Source organism: Xylona heveae (assembly GCF_001619985.1).
Source record: "Xylona heveae TC161 unplaced genomic scaffold L228scaffold_10, whole genome shotgun sequence".
NCBI classification, from domain to species: Eukaryota; Fungi; Ascomycota; class Xylonomycetes; order Xylonales; family Xylonaceae; genus Xylona; species Xylona heveae.
The window spans coordinates 992,503-1,011,259 of NW_017264202.1; the positions used below are offsets into that span (position 1 = coordinate 992,503).

Sequence of the window (18,757 nt, forward strand, 5' to 3'; positions counted from 1 at the left end):
TGGGTCGGGCTTAAACGCTGACAGTTTATTGGAGGGGTGACAAGAATTTAGATACAGTGCTGTTTCCCATGTCTTTGCCCAACATCAGACACGGCATACCAACCGTCCAACTCAAGGCGAAACGGACAAAGAGGTCACTCGTCGTTAAATCATGCAACGTGCCGTGGTCTGCCGTTGCACAAAGAAAGCTCCATTTGAATAATGAAAGCGAGTGCATGGATGTGCTCGGTTAGATAATCGCGTGTGAAGTCTAATGCTTTCCTATTCCGGACGAGCAAGTGGTTGAAGACACACCCTATCATCAGAGCTTCTTAGGGAAAACATATCTAGTCACTATTACTACCTTCTTTTGCACATCAAAACAATCTTTCGAGTTTGTAAATGCTTATCAACAATACCACCATGCTTAGATTGTCTCCCTACCTGCAAGACTGGAGCAAACGGATCATGGCGGAACTGTACATGATGCAAACGCTGAGAATCTCACAGTAAAAGACCAAAAGAGAGCCGGTTCGAGAAGTAAAAATCATTTCCTTCAGGAATTATCACGAAATGGTTCCTTGATACCCTGCGATGTATTCGACATTCTCGGAGGACATTGGTGGACTTTGCCGTTCTGAAATCTCGGAGAAAGACCGGCAATCAAGCTCTCCACGTCGGTTTCCATCCTCGATATTCTCTTTCTCCTCAATATATCTGCGAGACTCGCATGGCTCTTCCGGTGAATTACTCCTGCCACATGAACTATGTGGAAAGTGTTGTGTTGGCTCATTTGCGCCGTCATAACCTGCAGTAGTCAACACAGTTTGGCATTGTTTACCATACGAGATTGGTCCGAGGCGAGGTGGCTTTGCGCCGGCCCAATTTGCAGAAAGCCCGATGCTTTGATCTGAATGCCTCTTTTCCCTCGCATCTGAAGGCGATGTGCCTTCTCCAGATCCGATGTCCCTCAAGGGTTGCCTCAACCCATTTGTGGGTTTGAGACCTGTACCTCTACCAGCTAATGCCTGAGGTGGGTTTCCGTTGGGCGTTAGAGGCATCTTTTGCGTTCTTGACCTTTTTGCGATCCGCTCTTCGGTGTGATCAGCCTGGATTGGTAAGTCAGGAAACAGTACAGTCAAGAGATCCCAGGAGTAATCGCATGGCTTAATCGTAACAACCGATATGCCGGAAAATAACGCCTTTAGTGGCATCCTACTTACATCGAACGACTCCCCCCTAGCATCGAAACCAGATGATCCAAAGTCCTTGGGATACATGGCCACCATTAATCTTTCTTTCCATTCACGTAGCTCTGAAAACTCCTTGCACTTTTCGTTGAATTGTCTAGACTGGATTTCAAACTGCAAAATAAATGAGCCACGAAAACCCCAGTGAATGCGGGCAAGCAAACCTTCTCTTCCAGCTCGAGATGCTTTAAATTAGCCTTTTCAAGCTCACTTCTAGCGTGTCTTTCAACGCCTCTAATTTTCTCAGCATATTGGGCAACCAAAGTGCTGATGGTGGCACCATTGTGGCTTCCATCCGTCAAAGAGTCCAAGTCAAGCTCCCCTTGAAGAGCCTGTTTTGCGAGGTTTTGTTCATCAAGTAGATGTGTATTGGCAGACTCCAACTCCTCAACCTTCGATTGGTCAGTCATTTTACTACTCCTCAAGGGCCTGTTGACGAACCTTTTTGAATGTGCATTCCAAATCTCCCTTCAACTTCTCGTAAAGTCCCTGGAGCTGAATTAATTGCGAGTGTTCTTCACGGAGAGAGGCATCCCTAAGTTTCAGTTTCGATTCAACGTCGGCCAGCGCTCCTTCAAGCCAATTTTTATCTTCAGTGATCTTTTGCTTTTCCTCTACGAGCATGCTGTTTTCTTTCTTTCTCTCGTTTAATTTCTCCATCATGGAGCATAATTCCTTCATCAAATCCTCAGCCGCGTCGTCCTTTGCGCTTATCATAGCAGCAGTCTCTAGTTCTCTTTTTTGTGCGCCCTCTTTCAGGTGAGTCTCGGTATCTATTGCCTTTAATTCCACTGATTTCAGGAGCTCTTTCAAATCCCCAGTCTGTTGGACGTAGTCTCCAAGCCTTTTCTCTGCCGATTCAGCCTGTTTGCGCAACGCAGAAAGTTCGGCTTCAGCACCGACCTGGAAAAGATTACGTTCTAGAAGCATTGAGTCCAGTTCTTTGTTACGATCCTCTGCTTCTAGAAGGCGGAGCTCAAGCTCTTCAACCTTGAACTTTTCCTGGCGAAATGGAGTCTCCGCTTCGTCACATCGCTCTTCGAGTTCCCGGCATACTGTTCCCATTTGCTGAACTATGCTTTCGTACTGAAGTCTTGCATTAGCAAGCAGATTCTCACTGAGCGTTTCTCTCCAGTTATTGCTCGAGATCTGTCGAGTATCCTTCTGAGCTGGTGTGCCAAACAGATCATATGACCGGATATTCGCACATATAGTAGACTCAGTAAAATCGGCTTGGAGAATCGAATGGTCCGCATCTTGTTGATCAATCAATGCACCTATGGAGGTTTTGCTCAAGTATATCTCATATTCATGTCCACAGAATGCGGTTTTGATAAAAAGCGCACGTAAACTTCGTCGAAGTTTTCCTTTATTCGCAAAGTACTTTTGACAGCATACTCCGCACGCGCAACATTTTCTCTGAGATTTCTGAGAGCTTTTTGGGCTGTGGAGGCTGGTTAGCTTCCCGGAAAGCTTCCCGGACATTGCACGCAGGACAGCTCTTCTTAACGTTGAACTTTCAGAAAGTGCCTCGTTCAATGCTTCTAGGAGTACCATAGAAATATCTATGCGGTGGAATTCTTTAAAGTTCGGTTCCTCGCAAGAAACTGATATATCCAGAATGGTTTCTAGCAGTAAGAAAATATTCGACTCATCCATATAAAGCTTCGATGCGTCAGTCTTATCATAAAGTCTGAGGTCTGGGCGATCAAGTTTTACTCACAAGCAGTTCTTTTGCAGAGTTCGCCAAACTCTCCGATCCTACACTGTCCATGGCTGCGAGAAGGCTTTTAACAAGAGTTTGGCCGTGACTGTTCAAAGAGGGGACGTTGACGATGCGCGCATGCAAACCGTCTAAAACGAAATCGAGTGCCTTTGAATGGAGCAAGCACTTCAAGCAGTACAAAAGAAGCAGATTTTGTTGCACATACCCTTACTTGAAAATCGATGTGTCTATTGCTAGGGTGAAGGCATTTTTCCAGCAATTTTCGGGCGCCTCGACTGTTACCGTTTACAAAATCTTGCTTTACTTCTATAGATATTGCGCCAGCAATGACTTTTGCTAATTCAAAATATTCGGTAGCTTCGTTCTGCGACAAACTGTTGGTCTCAGAGCAGGCATAAGCGACCTGCAATGAGATAAATTCTAGGGTTTTAGGCGCTTTACGCGCAGTGAAGAATTGTTTCAACCCTTCGGAGAACGGAACGCGCTCAGAGGTAAAGGAACCGTCTGATTCTTTTGGCGTCCCAGTGGTCAAATTACTTGCATGACTTTCAGGGTGTGCAATAGCTGCCAATATTCCCAGGCAGAGCAAGCAAACGGCATGATCTTCAAGAGTCTTCAGGATATTGACCAGTTGGTCTTGGAACCGCGCCATCATCTGAACTGGAATAATTTCCAGGAGATCGCTACAGTTTCCTGAGAGCAACACGTAGACTGGCCTGATAGTCTCTGCCGAAGGTGAAAGCGCGGCGCGATCAAAAGTCCCCTTGAAAAATGGTAGTAATGATCCAGGTAATGGCACTTCTCTAGGAAGTGGAAATCTGAGCAGCGCAATACAAGCCCGACCATGCTAACAGCTGGTTAGTTTTCGCAAGTACAGAACCATTGCCGCGTACCTTGTCATCATCTCCTTGACACTCGAGCGATTTTTTGGACAGTAAGTCCAAAAGTCCAGGATTTCTGCGAAGGAAAGCATCACGCGCGGGCAAAGATTTTGCTGGACAGGCGCGCTAGAGTAAGCGCCATCCCTCTCAGACATATATGAGGGAGCAATTCATACATAGGTGCACTAAGATATTCAGGGCATAGGGAGATGTCCACAAGCATTCAGACACGTCGGACACAAGTGATTCAACTAAACAAGGATTATATTTCGCCCAGCGGGATATGTATATGTCGAAAGTCACACACAACGAATCATGAAGCCTCTAAAAAAGTTCAATTAGCTTCAGATGACCCGTAAAGACCAATCCTTTCTAATTATCAGACTCTTATCCGGACCGAATTGATACGTACTTTAAGAGAGCAAATATAGGGTGCTTGCACAATCCTCCAGGCTTCATCATGGAGACCCATGATCTCTGCCATCATCGTCATGTCTTGATAAGATGGTCAAGGAACATTTCTGTACAGCAATCTTGCGGAGATCAGGAAGTGCTCTCCACATCGCGTGTCAGTCAATTGTTGCCGCGGTGATTTTCGCGAATCCTCTCCAAACGCACTACGCGACCGAGGCACGAGTTCACGTGCCCTCTCATATTACCCTTGCGGTAAGTTTAGGAAAGGTGACAAGGGTCTCCTCAAAGCACCGCTCATCTTCCAGCAATTGTTGGCAGCCAAATAAGTCACAGCGTCATGACATGTACTAATGAAGCATCAGATATTTTTGCCGCGAAAATTTTTGCAACATGATTGTGGTATTGTATTCTGAGTAGCAATCCCTCTGCTTGGTCTATGTTAAAAAATCGATTCCAACGCTGTGGTACGATCGAGGTCATGGAAGGACATGCCGCCTACAGTACTCCGGTACAAGAACGACCCTTGGAGGAGGAGTGGGATGTGTAGCACCAAACGGGAAGGCAGGGCCGAACATTTCTGAGTGCATTTACTGGGGTTTAAAGAGCCGCAACATGATATAGAAACCAAACCCCCGCAAAACCAATGCAATTCCTAACGTAGCCCTTCGAGAGCCATAATCTAACGATAGACATCCGCTACTTCGGTAATTAACTTCCCAAGTCCATGCTGGGGTGAATCAGCCCAAACCCCGCAGACAAATGAGTGCTGTCTGTGCCCTTGCAGCAGAGAGTCGAGGCTCATGTGAAGCTGGTTGGACAATTGTTCTGGGTATTACCTGAAAGTCTTACGTACAGGATCGTATTCCCACCTTGGGGCACGGGAGCACTAGCTGTGGTCGGATCGGGCTTGCGCTTGCCGTTCGCACATCCGCACGCTTCGACGTTCGCATTTTCGTCCCATCTAGTTAGCCGGCGGCCAAACGACTACGCTATGGGCCACTAGTATCCAAGCTGGCTTCAGGAGAAAGGGACTCGGACCCGTGGGGGTGACACGCGACCTGAAAATGATATGCTCCAGGGCTAAGTTATCATTGTTATTTATTAGCTCTTTTACATTGTTCCACGCAAAGAGGGCCACCCAATGTGCATCTGGCTCGTCCAGTCCTACTGTGCTAACTCGTATGACAATATCTTTTGAAAATCGATGCAAATCATGGGCAGCCGTCATATTGTTCAAGACCTTCACATCTGTCTCTTTCTATTGAGACCGTTGGCTCCTTCCCCATCTGCCAGGGCAGGATGAATTTGAGATCCTTGTCCAGAGCTTGCCCAATACTAGCATGCCTGAAGCAGACCCGTGTGACGTCTCGACATTTCCCGCAGCGGGGTATGAATCTGAGGCCTACATCGAGATTATCTTCAGGTCGGACTGTTGAAAGCCAGAATCACTCGCCACGACCATGGACAACTCGCCAAGTGGTCTTGTTGACAGCACTGGCAGGCTCGGTGGCTTGCGCGCTCAGCTTACTGGCCACCAGCTTCGAAATAAACAGCAGTAGACAGTCGGAGCCGACATATGCAAAGCCCAGGGAAATGATCCTCGTAAGTGCACGCAACCAAAGGTTGTATGCCGACTCTAGGGTCAACTAATCATGATAGGCAATTGATGAACTGAGAGCATGCCTTTCCGATGATGCGATCAGTACTGATGACGACGATCTTCGTTCCCATGGCTATTCCGCATGGTCTACGATCAATGCCGAAAGACTGCCGGTTGCTATTGCCTATCCGAAGACAACGGAAGAGGTGTCCCAGATAGCCAAGATTTGCCACAACTATCGCATACCCATGGGTAGGTCATCAATGCTTGGTTTTGCTTGCACTTTATAGTTTGTGTATCCGGCTGAATTTCATGCCAGTCCCTTACTCCGGAGGATCCAGCCTGGAGGCAAATTTCTCGGCTCCATTTGGCGGCATTACTATCGACTTCGCTTTCATGGACAAAATTGTTGCATTTCATAAAGACGAGTATGTAACTGGTCCTTCCAGTAGATTAACGCGCCTTTTCGGATCCAAAAAGGACTTCTTCTTCTTTTTTCGTTGGAGAAAGCTGACGTTTAGTCCAGTATGGACGTTGTCGTTCAACCGTCAGTCTCCTGGATGGACCTGAATGAGCAACTCAAAGATGACGGGCTCTTCTTTCCGGTAGACCCCGGTCCAACGGTACTTTTCCTCCTCTCCAGAGCTCTAATTCGGGGGGGGGGCTACATTCTAATAACATTCGGGCTTAGGCCAAGATTGGAGGCATGGTGGGAACATCTTGCAGGTACACCACGAACACTTCCTCCCCTCTTGCCATGACGAAGAGGATGATAATTGAGAATTGTTATGTAGTGGAACAAATGCCGTTCGGTACGGAACGATGAAAGATTGGGTGATCAATGTCACTGCGGTCTTAGCGGACGGCACTATTATTAAAACGAAACGCAGACCCCGGTAGGGACCTTTTAATGTCAACTTTGTTGTTGTTATCAGCTAAACAATTTGGCTAGGAAATCATCAGCAGGTTATAATCTGACTAGCCTCTTTGTTGGTTCAGAAGGCACGTTGGGAATAGTCACAGAGATAACACTTAAATTGGCTGTCCTGCCACAAGAGACGAGTGTCGCGGTGGTGACCTTTCCTACAATGAGAGATGCTGCGGCCACTGCCTTCCAGGTCATGCGAGCCGGGATCCCTATTGCAGCCATGGAGATTATGGATGAGGTACAGATGAATGTAGTCAATAGGTCTGGGACAACAACCCGGAAATGGAAAGAAGTCCCCACGCTATTTTTCAAGTGAGCAGATACGCATTTCTTCCCTTCAACGTGTATCCCTAAAACCCAGAACTGAGCTAACTTTTCCCTTTCTCGCGAGCAGGTTTGCAGGAACAAAAGCAGGGGTATGTCCCTCTTCATCTCAGCTTTGAGCAAAACCCACTCACATAGGCAAAGGTGCATGAGAATATCGGTCTTGTGAAGCGGATTGCTGGGAGCCACAATAGTGAAGAGTTCAAATTTGCCGCTGATGAAAAGGAACGCAATGACTTGTGGTCTGCACGGAAGCAAGCGCTATGGAGTATGTTAGCTCTGCGAGAAAAGGATTCGGAAGTCTGGTCCACAGACGTCGCGGTCCCTCTATCAAGGCTTCCAGAGTTGATTGGTGAGTGTTCTATGCCAATTTGGCGAACCAAATCTCATGAAGTTTCAACAGAGATATCCAAAAAGGAATTGGATGAACTTGGCTTGTTTGCAAGCATCCTTGGCCATATCGGCGACGGAAACTTTCATGAGAGCATCATGTATGACAAAAACGATACAAAGCAGCGCGAAGCCGTTCGGAAATGTGTTCATGCCATGGTTGAGCGGGCTCTTGAGATGGAAGGAACATGCACAGTAAGAGCCTTGCCCACTTTTTAAGTATGCCGTCATTTAGCTGACTTGCTCAACAGGGTGAGCATGGTATTGGGCTCGGTAAGAAGGAAGCGCTCTTCGCGGAATTGGGACCGGAGACAATCAATGTTATGCGAAGCTTGAAGCGGGCTATGGATCCACATTGGCTTATGAACCCGGGGAAGATCATTGATCCTTGAGTTAGTTTGTGCTCTGGCATCACAGCAGGCGGCTGAAGCGTGGCTGGACTATTTTTAATCTCGAAGGGATACATCATTACGCGCATTAAATAGAGAATCTTGGGTATCACAATATATCAAAGTCCCCAGTACAATGATTTCTCTGTGATAGACTGCTTTCACCCCGTGGTATTAGGCATGTGACATTGGAAAACATACCGAGTTGAGACGCAGATGACTGCCAATCAAATGTGGTAAAGTGCCGTGCCAAGAAAGTACGAAAGTACCTAGAGTACCATTTCCAGCCGAACATCGAGGACAATGACTTTCGCTGCGGAGATGCCCTAGGGCTTTCGCGTTAAGCGAGCGCGACTGCTCACTTTCGCTAGGATAGTGTGCAAGCGAATTTTGAGATTCTTGGACATCCAGCCTCAGCGACAACGCCAAACGACACGACCACTTTCCTTCGAGGTACCGATTCGACTGGAAAGCAATCATGGCTCGCGGACCGTAAGTCGTTCCATTATCCTCAGTCGCAGGGGAAGAAGTTTTCGAGTTTCGACCATACGTTCCGAATTTGTGTCCCAAGACGAATCTACGTGCGTCCAAGAGTGCGACCATTTCAGCAATTTGGAGGACCTGAAGGGTGAAGCGACGAGGAGCGATTGCCACGGAACGTACTTTCCATGGCTACAACTATTATCGCCGATACAGTCGAAGTCCAAATTGCTTGAATGGCCGGTTTCTTGGTTTGCGGCGCAGCGGAATGGCTGAATACTCGAATACTTCGCGACTCCGAATGATATACAACAAGACCAAATGGCTAATTTTCATTTGTGATATAGTAAGAAGCACCAGCACCGCCTTAGTGCTCCCTCGCACTGGCTCCTGGACAAACTGTCCGGTGCTTATGCCCCCAAGGCTTCCCCCGGTCCCCACAAGCTCCGGGACTGCATGCCTCTCATTGTCTTCATCCGCAACCGGTCAGTCTCCAGTCTCTGTCCCACAATTACTGCAGGTGGCATTGCTCGTGAGCGTCATAATTAACACCTTTTGCGACGTATAGGTTAAAGTATGCGTTGAACGGCCGTGAGACCAAGGCCATCGTCATGCAGCGCCTGATCAAGGTCGACGGCAAGGTCCGCACCGACGTTACCTACCCCGCCGGTTTCATGGACGTCATCTCCATTGAGAAGACTGGCGAGAACTTCCGTCTCATCTACGACACCAAGGGCCGTTTCACCGTCCACCGTATCACCAACGAGGAGGCCGAGTACAAGCTGGGCAAGGTCAAGCGCGTCCAGCTTGGCAAGGGCGGCATCCCATTCTTGGTTACGCACGATGCCAGAACGTATGTTATCCCCATACATCTGCATCCTTCAGACGTTGGACCAAGCTTTGGCGATTGAACGATGAAAGATGCAATGATCAAACCACTTGAGAGTATTTGTCATACTGATCGGTGTGGTGGAATTTATATAGTATCCGCTACCCCGACCCTGCCATCAAGGTCAACGACACCGTCAAGATTGACCTTGCTACCGGCAAGATCTCCGACTACATCTCCTTCGACACTGGTGTCATCGCCATGGTGACTGGTGGTCGTAACATGGGTCGTGTCGGTGTTGTCACCCACCGTGAGCGCCACGATGGTAGCTTCAACATTGTCCACATCAAGGACGCCATTGACAACTCTTTCACCACCCGGGAAAGCAACGTCTTCATCGTTGGCCAGGAGAAGCCCTGGATCTCTCTGCCCAAGGGCAAGGGTGTCAAGGTACGTATTCTGATCCAACGGTCTTATGTTCGTGTAGTTCTTGAACAATTTTACTAATTATATTTGCAGCTCTCCATTGCCGAGGAGCGCGACCGCCGCCGGGCCTATGCTATCTCTGGCAACTAAATGCATTAATTTTGCATTAAAGGTCTTTGTCAGTGGGGTCATTGGTAGTCGGGAGTGCTGGAACAGGGGGTTTTTGTGCTATTAGACATCAAGCTGGCTCTACGCTGCAGTGATTTTTCCATATCCTGCGGTAGGCGCCCCGAAATGGGATGATAGGTCTAGGTCCAGGTCGTTTTCCAATGGCACGAACAAAATTAAAAGAAGATTTCCTTGATTGTTCAAAACAATTAACGTGCTTGCATACCCTGCAACGAAAGTAAATATACCAAATTGACGTGTTGTATCCTGATAATAATGCCTCCGACCCGTGTCCCAGTTGCTGTCCAGTCTATTAAACCCAAAACCTGCCAAAGCGTGCAAACTTGAAAGAAAGGATTAAACGCAATGATACCCAAACCCAGAACAATGAAAGATGTTGTCGTCTCATCATCATAATCGTGAAATCGTTAAGATTGTCTCAATCCCAGTGACGTGAGATGAAAAACTGAAAAATTGCGAATCATTCCTAAGACTCATAACCGCAATCCATAATCTCCTCCCAACTTGCGTTGCAACCTTTGCTCTTCAAAATTCCGGCATCCACATCCTCTAGAACAAGCAGTTTCTCAGGTTAGACTTCTCCCTCAATATCTTGTCTGTTTTCTTTGTTTAGAATATCTTCAGGGAAGAAAGGTAGAAGCCCCAAACAGAAGGATCAAACTCCTTAGTCCGTCGGTCTGCCAATGATATAATGTTCCTCGTATTTCTTTAACAGCATTGTGAACGTGAAAACAAAATAGCCAAGTCTTCGCAGTGTCCGATGCATCAATTGCGCCTGTTTCCGCCGCTAATGTTTCAGAAATTAAACAGCCACCATCTCAGAAAAGAGAATGACGAGACAGGCTCAAGATATCCAGAAACGCAGCATCCTGGGGAAAAAAAGAGTAAAATGAAGACATGAAAATTGAAAATTGAAAAAGATATGATCAAGACGAGGATTCAATTCGTAACATATAAAATGGACCGCTCCGTAATGATAGTGTACTGAATTGCATCATGCGTTGTAATGACAAGGTCATAATGTGTGATGGCAAGAGAAAAGGATTGTCCATGATTGATGTATATAATTCTTGCTTCACTTGCGAGCGCCAGCAGCGATTGATGAAAAAGAAATTGATCCAGGCGGGCCCGAGCTCGGTATCAAACTGGGCCGAGTAGGTCCTCCAATACTTCGACGAGAGGCAGTATGACCTTTTGCCCCTGCTCCTGCTGCTGCTTTGGCGGGCGAAGCAGTTGTAGGTTGCTGTAGTTCCTCATTTGCTGCGAAATGAGGCAGCGAGCCCGCAGGGTTGGTTGATAGGGAGCCTGAGCCTGCATGAGTGGTTGAGGAATTTGGAATAGGAGGTCCGTGTTCATGGTGATTAACAGGACCAGGACCAGGACCAGGGGCAGTGCCGGCCCCGGCGTTTTCAATATCAAAAATAGGATGGTTTGCCATGTCCTCCCACATCAAGGCAGCACTGGGGCCGTCAATGCCGAGGCCGACTCCAACGGGCATGCCGACTGACATGGGGCCAAAGGAACCCATCATCGAATTCATTGGCGTCATGCCCATAGGCATGCCCAGGTTCAAGCTGTTTACATGCAAGTTCATCGGCATGGTCATGTTGATGTTCATGGGCATGTTGTGGAGAGGTAGGTTCAGCCCTGGTGCCATATGGTTGGAAATAGAGACAGGATTGATGCCGCCGCTGTGTGCCTGATTGCTTGTAGGGTTGTTGGAAGCCTGGTTGTGACCACCTAAATTGGAGTGGTGCATTTGGATTGGCATCGGCATGTGGAAGTTATGGAAGCCATTCATTCCACCGCCGAGAGATGGGTTCAGACCTCCCATCTGGAGCGGGTTATTGATGTTTACACTGCTATGCTGGTTTGAGTTGCTGTTTTGCACATTTGCTGATATACTCTCCATGCTGGTGGCGAGAGAGGGCATATGGGCTAAGCCGTGCCTTCCGGTGGAGGAAGAAGTATTAGGGACAGCAGGGCTCGTGGTGTCTGCTGATGGATTTGTGGACGAAGAGGTTGTGGGAGCAAGAGAATGGTGGGGGCGGGCCCGTTTCAAGATGTCGGCGGGCTTAAAATGAATTCCAGTAATGGATGAGGAAGGAGTGTTATTCGTGAGCTGCTGTTGACTGGGGTTGAGTGTACCCAGTGTTGGCTCGAAATCAAGCGCTGAAGGAGTGATGAGTTCGCTTGGCCCAGGCAATGTAAATTGGGGCCGTTCGTGTGAACTTGAAATGCCATCTTGGCTGGAGCTCGGAGCAGAAGAATTTGGATATGAGAGTGTTGGTAGGAGCGACGAAAGGCTCCCCTTGGACTTTCCAGTAGAGGGAGTCGGTGTGGTCCCTGCGGTGTTGGGAGATGCGAGGGCATTAGAGTATTTCGGGATATTGAGAACTGGGGCAAGCTTAACGGAGTGCGAAGCTGACTGCAGAGGTGGATGGCGAGTGATCGAGGGTATAGGATTAATGTTGTCAAAAAATCTGTGAAGGTCTGACTCGCTGCTGCTCTGAAACGGGGCCAAGGTATTCTCGTTCCAATCATCAAACATACTGCCGCTAACCATGAGTTCCGGATCATCCGCGTCATCGGTACTATCTTCACTATTACCAATTCCAGGGCGGTAATTTTCTGCCGAGCTATCCTCTTCACGGTCGTCCTCGCTTTGCTCCCGACTGGTCTTCCGCTCTTCCCGCTCTTGCTCTCTTTCGAGCATCTTCTTCTTGGCAATAGCTTCAGCTTCGGTGGACAGCGGAGGAGCTTTATTCTGATTGACCGGGGTGGCCTTAGAAGTCGCTCGTGGCCGAGATTTGAACCCAGCTTCGGCATATTTTTCAGGGTATCTGTTGCGGAATCGATCCCGAAGATCTGTAGCACGTCTTTCTCCCAGGTTAAAGCTTGGGTCATTTCGAATACGGCTCCACATAGGTCCGTATTTATTGTAACCCTTCAGTAAGTCTTCGTCTTCCTCTTGCCGGAAAGCTCGCCGTTCTCGTCGGGCAGCTTTGCGAAACGGTCCTTCAATTCCCAGACGAGCTAGATCTTCAGGGTTTTTACGATGCGAACGTGATTTCCGGGGTTTCGATGACGAAGGCGACGGATTCGATGTTGGTTCAGAGGCAATCAAGATATTTTCCGTGAGGATGCTAGCTAAAGGCTTTACGGAAGTGCCACCGATATCTCCCGCAATTCTTCCAGCGCTTGGGCTCTGGCCGTCAGAAGGCGTGTTGTTCATATGCTTCCGGTAGGCGTCTGGACAGCATGTCCGGAACCTAGCTCGTAGAATTAGTCAAACAAATTCCCGGAATAAGTTAAGCCACGTTTCTCACCTGTCCTTTAAATCAATCGAGCTTCTATTATTGAAGGTAAACTCCGAATGTGAAAGTATCTTTTTCCAACACCCAATTCCAAACAATGCAACGCCACGAAGGAGATCATCGGTCTCCTCCTCGGTCCACTTTTTCCTTGGGCGAGTCAATTGCTTCTTCGCTGCCTTGATAGTCGACGCGCTCTTGTTATTTTTCGGTTGAGATTCCGGTACCTTTTTTGCGGCAGCTTGCTCTTCGGGAAAGGCCTCTGTGGAAATTGGAGGGAATAACGCGGCATTCGGGGGCGGATCCTGTAGCGCACTCAATGTCGCAGGGGCCGGTTTCGTAAATTGTGGAGGCTTTTGGGCAGGGTTTGGGAGCTGAACAAACTCTCCAGGAGCTTTGACATTCTCTATTCTCCGTCTTTTCCGGGGACTCTCTGGAGCTTGTTGGGGTAAAGGCCGGTCCTTTGAGGCTCGAGATTTTGAAACCGATTCCGCAGACGCGTCTGGTTTCCCTGTTGCTCCATCAAGTTTCGTCGAGACCAGGTCTTTCGAAAGAACTTTTGCAGCGTTGGATTTACGTGTCTTCTCGGTCGCTCGACTCGACAAAGTGCTGGTCGCGTCCGCCGGGGCATCTCGATGAGCGCTTGTGCTGGGTTCAAGAGGAAGCGGTCTGCTCGCAGGATCCGTCGGTCGTGGATCTTGAAGTGGTGGTAGTTGCAGAGACCCGGAAGGGTGAATACCCCTCATCAGAGTCAAAGGATCCTCGAGACGAGTCGCAAGCCGTGGCTCCGTGGCCATGATCCTAAAAGCACCGAGTTGATATGTTGAGCTTCACGCCAGTAAGCTATTAGGTCATGTTCGCGAAGTTGAGACCGCCAAACCGGGGTTGACGTGATATGGCATTAGATTTTATTGAATATCGTATGAATACAAAATAAGTATATAATGATCTGTGACAAGAGACGAGGAATCTGAGGTTTTATTTTCTGATTGCAGATGTTATTTGATTTCGGCCTCGACAGTGATGGAATGTTGGACTTCTGAATTGGGCTGCTGGTGTTGCTGCTTGCTGCAGAGTTGGCTAGTTTACCGCCAACGGGGTTGCAGATCTCCGTATGTCCGACGCTCCGAGCTGGTCAACAGGGTCAACAACCCGGACGTTCTTCTTTGCCAATTCGGAACGATTCAGTCATTATTTCATGAGTACTATTTGTGGATTTTAAACATATGTGTTCTGTTTCACTCCTCTCACTTATAGAAAATCCCATGAGCTCAAAATTATTCGTGTAATTCCTTCAGGATTTTTCAACTAATTTTCATATATTTTACACACATTTTGAATCTCCCCTAATGTCCGCAATTCTGGCACCCATTCCCAGGGTCATATTCACAATAATTGAGCCCTTCTCACTGTATGTCACCATTGTAACAAAATTTTCGATCAATTCCATGTAGAACTCTAACACTGCTGCCAATTACAGGCTCTGTGGATTTCTGGGGCCGATCGTTTCACCTCGCAGTTTCATAGCCGATCAGATTATCGACATCTCGCATCCAGAAGATGTCACCTCTCATGAAATCATCCTTGCACTCCAACTAGGAAACTTGTACCTTTTACTGGCTTTTATCGGGATCAGTGTCTTGTACACGACGACATCAAGTCGCCTCGTGAGGAATTACTTTCTGGCCCTGGCGGCAGGTGACATAGGCCATGTAGCCATGACGTATCATGTATTAGGCCACCAGCAGTTCCTGGACGTCAAGGGCTGGACTCCAGTAATTTGGGGGAACATAGGCTTTACAGTGAGTCCAAAGATCTCCAAAGATCCTGCCTTTATATAAATTTGCCAGAAAATGCTTTACACAAGCACGTGTAATAGCCAACTGCTCTTAACTCGTATGTCACAGCTTTTAAGACGGATTACTGATTGAGAATCTGCAATTGCAGGCTTTCTTATTCTTCGCTCGTATTGCATATCTCACTGGAGCGTTAGGAAAGGACAAGACAAATTTGTCCGCAGCAGACGCGACTGATAAAAAGAACACATGAGGGAGCGCCAATTCACTTACAGGGCTAATCTTGAGCATGAATATCCCTGGTGGGAATATTGAAGCAAGGTCCGAGAAGAAAATGTAATGTTAAATAACGTAGAATGTTGAACTGGGCAGTTCCGTCAAGGGCATCTTTCTGACGGAACAAATATTCAACGGGTATACAAAAATCATCGGAGCTACTGATACAAAACGCCATCCGCCAAATGCCCGTGAATTGTGCGATGGCGAGGATATATGAACGTAGACGAAAAGGTCATGAAATAGACAAAAGAGAAAACCCCTCCTGGAAAGGACAATTCGAACCAACAATTAAAGTATCTTGAAAGTCAACAGAGGTAAAGGTGCCGATGCTTTTACAGTCATACTCCTCAAAAAGAGCAAAAGGAAATTTTCTATTGTACACGCCTTCGAAAGAAAGACGATGAAGAGACTAATCTGAGAAATTCAAAGAAATACCCAACCAAGAGTTACCACCTCCCCTGATAACGCCGAAGTAAGAGGGCAATAAGCGTCTGAGTCCAGCTGACGGCAGGACGCGGCGAACAGATGCGTTCTGATACGAAGCACATTGGCGGCGAGAATGAATCAAGCTGGTTCAGCAAGATCGACCATGTTCGGCAATGGCAGCGGAATATTCAAGGTGTCTTGACAGACACAAAAGTCGGTTCGAGCGACCGCTAGAGACAGGGTCCTGACAATACGTGGATTACTCAGGGCGAGGTCGTTTCGCGCCATGCGGATTCCAGTTACCATCTCCTCCAGCAGCGGCCTGCTGGCTCTGGTTGAAGAAGGCGGGGTTATAGTGGGGCGTCGGCCCGGCGAAGCTAGCTTGACCTGATTGAGAAAGAGTACGCTTTAGTGATTGATTCATGCTGGAGGAGGGTGAGGCTGTAGAGAAAAATGCAGAATTCAGAGTCGGCATTGAAGGAATTGAAGAAACAGATGACGGGCCAAAGCCAATTGGATAAGTCGCAGAACCAGCAGTGGCGGGCGAAGCTACGGCGACGCGTACAACAGCTGGAGTGCATTGTGGATACTTACCCATAGTCGGGCTAGGAACAGTGCCCGTCATGGAAGGGTTGTAGAAGCCGGTCATACCTTGCATTCCTCCCATTGGGCCCATGTTCATGCCAGCACCCATGGCCCCCATTTGGCCTGGCATAGCACCCATTGCCATGCCCATGTTTCCCATGGGCATCCCGCCCATCATCGGACTCGGAGCCATTCCACCACGTCCGCGATTACCACCGGGACCGTTGCGCATCCCCATATTCCCGCGATTGCCAAAATTTCCATATGGCTGCATTCCCATGGCCGGCTGAAACCCGGCCATAGGACCGGCAGAGGGATAGCCGGAGGAAGCCATACCGCCCACGGGGGAAAAGTTTCTGTTACCGTAACCTCCCATGTTGTTCATGGCTCCTCCGCGATTGAACCCACCACGCCCGCCGCGGAAACCTCCGCCCATGCCAAAGTTGCCAGCAACGGGAGACACGCCGCCACCCATCCCGCCGGGACTTCCAAAGCTACCGGAACGGTGATCCCTACCATCCTTTCCACGAGCAGGGGCATCCTTGGGTAATGTACGGAACGGGTTGGCGGTAGCAGCGGTAAAGTTAACCGTATGCTTTTTCAGCTGTTGAGGATTCGCGTTGAAAGACTCGATTTTCTGTTTCACTGCGGTAGCGGCCTGGGGAGAGATGAATTCAACAAAAACTTGACTGAAATGGGCAGAGAAACAGATCAGCATGGTCATGACAATATCGCACGGAAGATTCAAGTGATCAAGCGAGGTATTACCCTTTACTCTTCCCGTTCACCTTGTGTTCGCTGAAGGTGATATCCTTGAGCTCATCCTCGCAGCCACTCTGATTCACCCAACCACGAACGTCATCATCCGTTGTCCACCAATGCAAATCGGAGATAAAGAGCGCAGAGGTGGCTCCTGTCTCAACTGGTCGAGTATCAGGACCTTCTTTGCGCTTGATACCTTGCTCCTGAGGAGGCTGTTTGGGAGGTAGTACATCATTTTGAGAGGCACCTTCAGTCGTGGAGATCCTCTGCTGCATTTCCGAATGCTCGCTCTCCCCTACCTGCTCACTACTCTCATGACTGGCGCCCTGAGATGCGCCTTGAGTATTGTTGGAAGCTTGAGCTGGGCCAGTCGCACCGTCAGATTTCTGGTTCGGCTGATCTTCAAGGGTTATATCCTCCTGCCCGGGTTTCTTCTCATCGCTTGCGCCATTCGCTTCCTGTTGGTATTCGCCACTATCGTCGCCGTAGATATCGATATCGAAGTTGTCTTCATCAGCCATTGTGAGAGAAGTAGATGGTTAGAATTTCTCAAAGTAACACTCTTCTCTTCTTGATTGCGTTATAAATATGATGTTTTTGTCCGTTTGTATGAAGTAATAATGACACAAAGTCTGTATAAGACAAAAAGCGGTATCAGCTTGCGATGAAAATTAAACATTCAATGACATTGCGTCTCAGTCCAGCCACTCTGCAAAGTTCTGCAGATATTATAAACGTTTTGTAAAACCACAAGGAAAAAAAAAAAAGAAAAATAAGACGATCACTTTGCGGGGTGCTGACTGACGAACGAACAAAGACACGGAGGTACGTACAGTCCCTGTAAGGCTCACTTTAAAAGACAAATCCTTTAGCAGATTGACGTATACTGAGCCAGTGACAATCTCTCAGTCGGACGCCTAACGGCGAAAGCAGAAAGAGAAATGAGTTGAAAGACGAGGTTTTGAGAATGAGGAGCGAGCTCTATGCTCAACTGCCTTTGTGAATAAACACGAAGAGACACAAGATGATGCAGTATGGCTTTTGACAGGACAAAGCCGTTTAGTTGTGTAAAGTTTGTACGCAGAAAAAAAGACAAAAAGTCAGCGTTCAAGAACGAAGATTTGAAGGCGACAAAGTCAATATTTCAATAATAGGTCAATCAAGGCCTTATGGGATATGAAATTGTCCGCTGAGTAACCCTTGCAAACCCACTAATCCTCCAAGTCGCAATATACTCGAAACCGCGAGAGGAGCGTTAGTGAGGATCGAAGGCAATGTGGGAAACGGAACGGCGGCGAATTTTCTGAAGTGTCGTAGAGCGGAAAGTAGCGACTCGTTCGCCGATAGACAGCTTCGAGTAAGAGGAAATGGCTATTGACTGCTGAAACCTGTCGTTTACAGAGGCGTCGAGGGTTGCAGTTGCTGGGCTAGAGGAAGGAAGAGACGCGATGAAGTGCGGTTGCAGTCCGAAGTACGACGTCTCTACTCGGGAGGCCAGAAGTTCCTCCGAGCTCCGTCACTGTCGCCCAAAAAGGTGTGGTAGCGAGGCGAGGCGAGACGAGCGAGGGGAGTGCGAGACAGCCAAACGCCTTCGAAATGAATGCCCAGCCTGCCAGTAAGTTACAAGGTACCTGTCACCTACTTCTGTATCCAATTTAACCACAGCTCGACGGAACCTGCCACTCAGAACATTAAGGACACGAAGTAGCAAGTCGTTTAGACCCCTTCTGGACCTGGGGCACCCGCGAGAGCTGATAGAAGCCCATCGACCTCTTGTCTCCCTTTCCAAC

The 18,757-nt window shown here is 48.1% G+C and overlaps 6 protein-coding genes across 6 annotated transcripts; 3 read left to right on the forward strand and 3 right to left on the reverse strand.

Annotated features, from left to right (window-relative positions):
- Positions 1-506: 506 nt before the first annotated feature.
- L228DRAFT_285177 (hypothetical protein) lies at positions 507-4,320 on the reverse strand (the record flags this gene model as incomplete). The annotated part of the gene is made up of 9 exons (XM_018336315.1): positions 507-1,088; positions 1,203-1,343; positions 1,394-1,621; positions 1,671-2,894; positions 2,953-3,102; positions 3,161-3,802; positions 3,849-3,949; positions 4,013-4,160; positions 4,249-4,320. The coding sequence occupies 9 exons, from the start codon at positions 4,318-4,320 to the stop codon at positions 546-548; spliced, it is 3,249 nt and encodes a 1,082-aa protein (XP_018186030.1). The 3' UTR covers positions 507-545.
- A 1,319-nt stretch (positions 4,321-5,639) lies between these two features.
- On the forward strand, positions 5,640-7,884 carry L228DRAFT_270545 (oxidoreductase, FAD-binding protein; the record flags this gene model as incomplete). Its single annotated transcript, XM_018335419.1, has 11 exons — positions 5,640-5,852; positions 5,910-6,102; positions 6,170-6,278; positions 6,377-6,473; positions 6,542-6,576; positions 6,645-6,746; positions 6,803-7,090; positions 7,173-7,194; positions 7,247-7,454; positions 7,506-7,687; positions 7,744-7,884. The coding sequence occupies 11 exons, from the start codon at positions 5,640-5,642 to the stop codon at positions 7,882-7,884; spliced, it is 1,590 nt and encodes a 529-aa protein (XP_018186031.1).
- Positions 7,885-8,297: 413 nt separating this feature from the next.
- On the forward strand, positions 8,298-10,054 carry L228DRAFT_250178 (ribosomal protein S4e). The gene is made up of 5 exons (XM_018333257.1): positions 8,298-8,373; positions 8,709-8,846; positions 8,930-9,214; positions 9,346-9,640; positions 9,710-10,054. The coding sequence occupies exons 1-5, from the start codon at positions 8,360-8,362 to the stop codon at positions 9,764-9,766; spliced, it is 789 nt and encodes a 262-aa protein (XP_018186032.1). The 5' UTR covers positions 8,298-8,359; the 3' UTR covers positions 9,767-10,054.
- A 1,631-nt stretch (positions 10,055-11,685) lies between these two features.
- Positions 11,686-14,146, reverse strand: L228DRAFT_28727 (hypothetical protein). Its single transcript, XM_018336442.1, has 3 exons — positions 13,135-14,146; positions 12,219-13,077; positions 11,686-12,151 (listed from the first exon to the last, which is right to left on the reverse strand). The coding sequence occupies exons 1-3, from the start codon at positions 13,914-13,916 to the stop codon at positions 11,864-11,866; spliced, it is 1,929 nt and encodes a 642-aa protein (XP_018186033.1). The 5' UTR covers positions 13,917-14,146; the 3' UTR covers positions 11,686-11,863.
- A 168-nt stretch (positions 14,147-14,314) lies between these two features.
- Positions 14,315-15,351, forward strand: L228DRAFT_250179 (hypothetical protein). Its single transcript, XM_018333258.1, has 3 exons — positions 14,315-14,530; positions 14,600-14,921; positions 15,067-15,351. The coding sequence occupies exons 1-3, from the start codon at positions 14,469-14,471 to the stop codon at positions 15,166-15,168; spliced, it is 486 nt and encodes a 161-aa protein (XP_018186034.1). The 5' UTR covers positions 14,315-14,468; the 3' UTR covers positions 15,169-15,351.
- Positions 15,352-15,624: 273 nt separating this feature from the next.
- Positions 15,625-17,855, reverse strand: L228DRAFT_28740 (hypothetical protein). Its single transcript, XM_018336443.1, has 3 exons — positions 16,974-17,855; positions 16,272-16,894; positions 15,625-16,007 (listed from the first exon to the last, which is right to left on the reverse strand). The coding sequence occupies exons 1-3, from the start codon at positions 17,486-17,488 to the stop codon at positions 15,880-15,882; spliced, it is 1,266 nt and encodes a 421-aa protein (XP_018186035.1). The 5' UTR covers positions 17,489-17,855; the 3' UTR covers positions 15,625-15,879.
- Between the last annotated feature and the right edge of the window lie 902 nt (positions 17,856-18,757).